The sequence below is a fragment of the Carlito syrichta genome, unplaced genomic scaffold (assembly GCF_000164805.1).
Source record: "Carlito syrichta isolate Samal-C Ts95f unplaced genomic scaffold, Tarsius_syrichta-2.0.1 Scaffold58106, whole genome shotgun sequence".
In the NCBI taxonomy this organism is placed as follows: domain Eukaryota; kingdom Metazoa; phylum Chordata; class Mammalia; order Primates; family Tarsiidae; genus Carlito; species Carlito syrichta.
Genome location: NW_007002202.1, coordinates 134079 through 138349, shown reverse-complemented (window position 1 = coordinate 138349; position 4271 = coordinate 134079). Strand labels below are relative to the sequence as shown.

General features: G+C 39.3%; 1 protein-coding gene across 8 annotated transcripts in view; it reads right to left on the bottom strand.

Moving 5' to 3' along the window:
• Positions 1-3221: 3221 nt before the first annotated feature.
• OPA1 (OPA1, mitochondrial dynamin like GTPase) overlaps positions 3222-4271 on the bottom strand; it is a 61288-nt gene continuing 60238 nt past the window's right edge. For all 8 annotated transcript variants that reach the window (XM_021708281.1, XM_021708291.1, XM_021708285.1 and 5 more), the window contains one exon: positions 3222-3428. In XM_021708281.1, the coding sequence (XP_021563956.1) occupies positions 3310-3428 (119 nt within the window). In that variant the 3' untranslated portion in view covers positions 3222-3309. The remainder of the gene's footprint in view (positions 3429-4271) is intronic.

Below are 4271 nucleotides of genomic sequence, written 5' to 3'. Positions count from 1 at the left end.
AATTAAAGTGGTGATTGCCAGGGTTTTTCCTCTTTTAATTAATAAGTATTTTCTGTGGACATATTTGTGTGATTACATTAACATCCCTTTCTGAATCACTGATTTTATTCCCTTATTTATGTAATTATCAATTCATGGATTCCTATTTCATCCAGTGAGTTACAATTTGTTACTGTCATTATTTTGATGCCCAAATTGTCCCAGGTTTAGCCAGCAAGAGCTCCCTCAAGAGAGCTGCTGTGTCCTGTTGACATCTCCTCATTCTCCTTAGCACTCCCTCACCTACTATATCCTAAGATGCTCCTGTCCATTCCCTGTTCCAGCTATGGAAGTCACCATATCTCCAAAACATCCTAGGTTCTATGTATGACTTCTCTTCCCATAAGCTACCTGAGGCAAAAATAAGTGGGCTCCTTTTTTTTTTCTCCTTAGTCTTCCTAACTCTAGCTTCATGGCTTCATTTCAATAGAGAACATGGTATATCTTCAAGGACAATCAGCAAATCTCCGAAGAAAATGATTTAAAATCAGCCAAGTTTAAGACTGGCAAGCAATATGAATGCATGAAAATTATAGTAATATACATAATAATCTGTACTATTCTGAAATGGCAGTAAAAACTTGACTGCCTTCTCTTCTCCAAATTTTATTATCCAATACACCATGTTCTAGTCTAATAGGCTATACTCGAAACTTTGATCCATATAATACATTAGTAACTGCTAAACTCTGAAAGTTTTCTGGCTGAAAGTATCCATGACTATATTCCCAAGTGTTAGCCCAAAGATAAACAGTAAGGAAAAGGCACTCTCAAGACTCCTTTTCAACTAATGGATAAAGTCATGCCTCATCTCCTTTAGTGTGACTGATGAAGCTTAGTCACTGGCGAAACCCTTGCTTCCAAGGGCATAATTTGGTACATTAACACTACCATAATTTTATATGTACAAAGTAGTACATTTGAGTCAAATGACTACTTTCTCAGAGAAACCACTGGCAGAATATAAGACTTGATATTGTACATATTTGAGTTAGTAATAAACTTTCTTTAAATAATCAAATTGGGAGTGGAGAGTGATGGGGTAACACAGGCTCTATTAAAAACATGAGCAAAGATTCATCATTTTCAGTCACTTAAAAATGTATATGTTGGAAAAATACATTGAACTATTTCACTGTCTGATAATTATATCCTGAAGGATACAAAGATATATTTGTACACATTATGGTAGTGACATAATGCTTCCTATAATAGTACTAATTTAGCATGAAATTGAACCAGGGACTTACAAATGCTTGTTGAAGTAATTCTCCTAACAACTCTATGAAATAACTACTATAGTACTCATTTTACAAACAAAGACACTAAGGCTTTGGGAGATTCCCTGCCTGAGAACAAAAACTCTAAGTGACAGAAAATAAAAATAAAAGTTCAAATGAAACATGTTTCAGAAAAAGAATATTTAAAGATGGAAAAGGAAAGAGAAAGCAATGACATCTAGAAGAAAGAGTGAGATCACAAGGGCTGGATGATGATGGGGGGAGAGCTCACTGCTCAAGCACGGGGCATGAAACAAAACCCTGTCTGACTTCTGGATATTCCAGTGACTGTATTGCAGTAATATAAAATAAGCTTAGAAACTGCTTTCAAGTGTGAAGAACTTCTTTCTATTAAGTGTCTGCTTTTTTTTGGATATCAGAAAACCTGGAAGACAGAAAATTTAGGTACACATTGAAAGAAAAACTACTTTGTTTCATGAAGCTGAAACAAGGGAACTTATAAAAAACAGAAGTCCCAGTCACCAGTATTTTTATTTAATAATCTTAATATTTCACTGATTTCCTTGAATTCTCAAAGATCTAAGTCCATCTTAAATGCGACCCAACCTTTAAGCTAGGAAGCTACCAGCATTAAAAAACAAAACTAAGTATCTCCCCAAAGTGATGAGGTGATTAATAGGGCCAAGTTGGGTTAGTAGGAAGGGGAAACCAGAGTGGTCTTCTGTAGGTGTTAATGCCTAACCTGGGTTAAGAGAGGATTCACACGGGGGTGTTGGCAGCCTGGCCCAGTAACGAGGAGAGTGTCTGTATAGGAGGAGCCTGGCGCAAGGTGTTGGAGCATGGGCAGGATGAGGAGGTATCTCCAACAAGGCACGGTCTGGTTTCAGGTGAGGAGGAAATCTGTGTTGGGAGGATAGAGGATGGATGTAGGAAGGATGAGAAGAGGAGACGCCTGGCACAAAGTGTCAGAGCATAAGCTCAGTAAAAAGGACGTCATGAGGAAAAGCAGTTTGGCATGGGTCAGAGTCTAGACAAGGCAAAATGCAGGGTGTCAATGCAGGCTGTGGAGTAATAAGAATCCTGGTTGGGTGAAAAGAACATTTTTGTAATAAAGAGGACACATACCTTCATTCAAGCTTGGTCATATATAGGAGGACTATTCAAAATAAATAAATACATGAGGGATACTAGGAGCCAGGTTTCTCATGGTCAGAAAAGGAAGCTACAAATATGGAAACAGAGAATATGAGAACAAACCCTAGAGTACTAGATTAAAATCGGAAGTGTCAGCATCAACTCATGGCAAACCAACACATATACAACATTTATTCCCTAGTTCTTTCCACTGAGAGGGCCTCAGAGCAGTGATATTCTTTTTTTTATTTTTTTGAGTCAGAGTCTCACTCTGTTGCCGAGGCTAGAGTGCAGTGGCACGCTCATGGCCACTGCAGCCTTGACCTACTGGGCTCAAGTGATTCTTCCACCTCAGTCTCCTGAGTAGCTGGAACTACAGGCATGTGCCACCCATGCTTGGCTAATTTTTAAAATTTTTTGTAGAGACGAGGTCTTGCTATGTTGCCTAGGCTGGTCTCGAACTTCTGGGCTCAAGCAATCTTACTACCTTAGCCTCCCAAAGTGCTGGGATTTGTAAGTGTGAGCCACCTAGCCCCAGATCTTATTTTTAAATACCATTCTTCAAAAAAAGAAAGCCAACATCTTCTATTATGGAAAGATGATATTGGGACAATGGGGAAACTTGAATGGGGCCTGAGAATTAGATATAATATCAGTGTGAACACCCTGATTTTGGTATTCGCATTATGGTTGCAAGGAGGAAATCCTTATTTCTAAGAAGTACACACTAAAGCAGACGGGACTTCAGATCAGCAATTTACTCACAAATAGTTCAGAGAAAGAAAAAGTTCCTTGTAGATACTTGTAATTTTTCTGTAAGTCTGAGATTAAACGGATGAACAAATAAATGGAAATGGTAAAGGTAAACAGGCAGTGAGGTGAAGGGCAGAAAGAACTACTTACTGAGGTCTTCGGCTAGTTGAACTCGTTTACCAGTAAGCAATTTAACTTTCTTCTCGCTGTCATCAGCAAAATCTTCCAGCACCTCTTTAACGTTTTTCTCTAATCGCCTGACTATTCAAAAAAAATGAAAAAAACTAAGGAGCATCATTTTTATGAATGTACAAGGATAAAATTAACCTGCAAATGGAGAGTACATTCTTTTTTTTTTGAGTTGAGTCTCACTCTGTCGCTTAGACTGGAGTGTAGTGGCCGCTACCGACCACCACAGCCTCAACCTGCTGGGCTCCGGCGATCCTTCCGCCTCAGCCTTCCAAGTAGCTGGAACTACAGGCGCACGCTACCACGCCCGGCTAATTTTTGATTTACTGTAGAGATGAGGTCTCGCCAAGTTGCCCAGGTGGGTCTTGAACCTGCGGGCTCAGGCAATTCACTCACCTCGGCCTCCCAAAGTGCTGGGATTACAGGCTGAGCCACGGAACCCCGACGAGAGTACATTCTTATTTTTTCTTATCATGTCAGATTTATTGCTAAGTTCCTACTTCTCAGTTATAGAGAGAATCCCCCACTGTTATACAATACCTAGATCAGCATGAAACTGATACATATTCTCCAAAAAAGTCAATAATATTTTAATACAAGTGTATATTTCCCAAGAAACTAAGTGATGCTTGGGAATCCATTTCTAATGGAGTTTTTGTGCAATGAAGATAGACTCCTGGTATGTTTTATCTCCAATATTTTTCAATGATAATTTATTTTCATTAATATTTTAAGGCAGTTATAATGTTCGGTTTTTCTAATACATCTATTGTTAGAGAAGTATTGTGGTATCCTTCTATTTAAAAATGGAAGCCGGGCTCGGTGGCTCAGCCTGTAATCCCGCGCTTTGGGAGGCTGAGGTGAGTGGATTGCCTGAGCCTGCGGGTTCGAGACACGCCTGGGCAACTTGGTGAG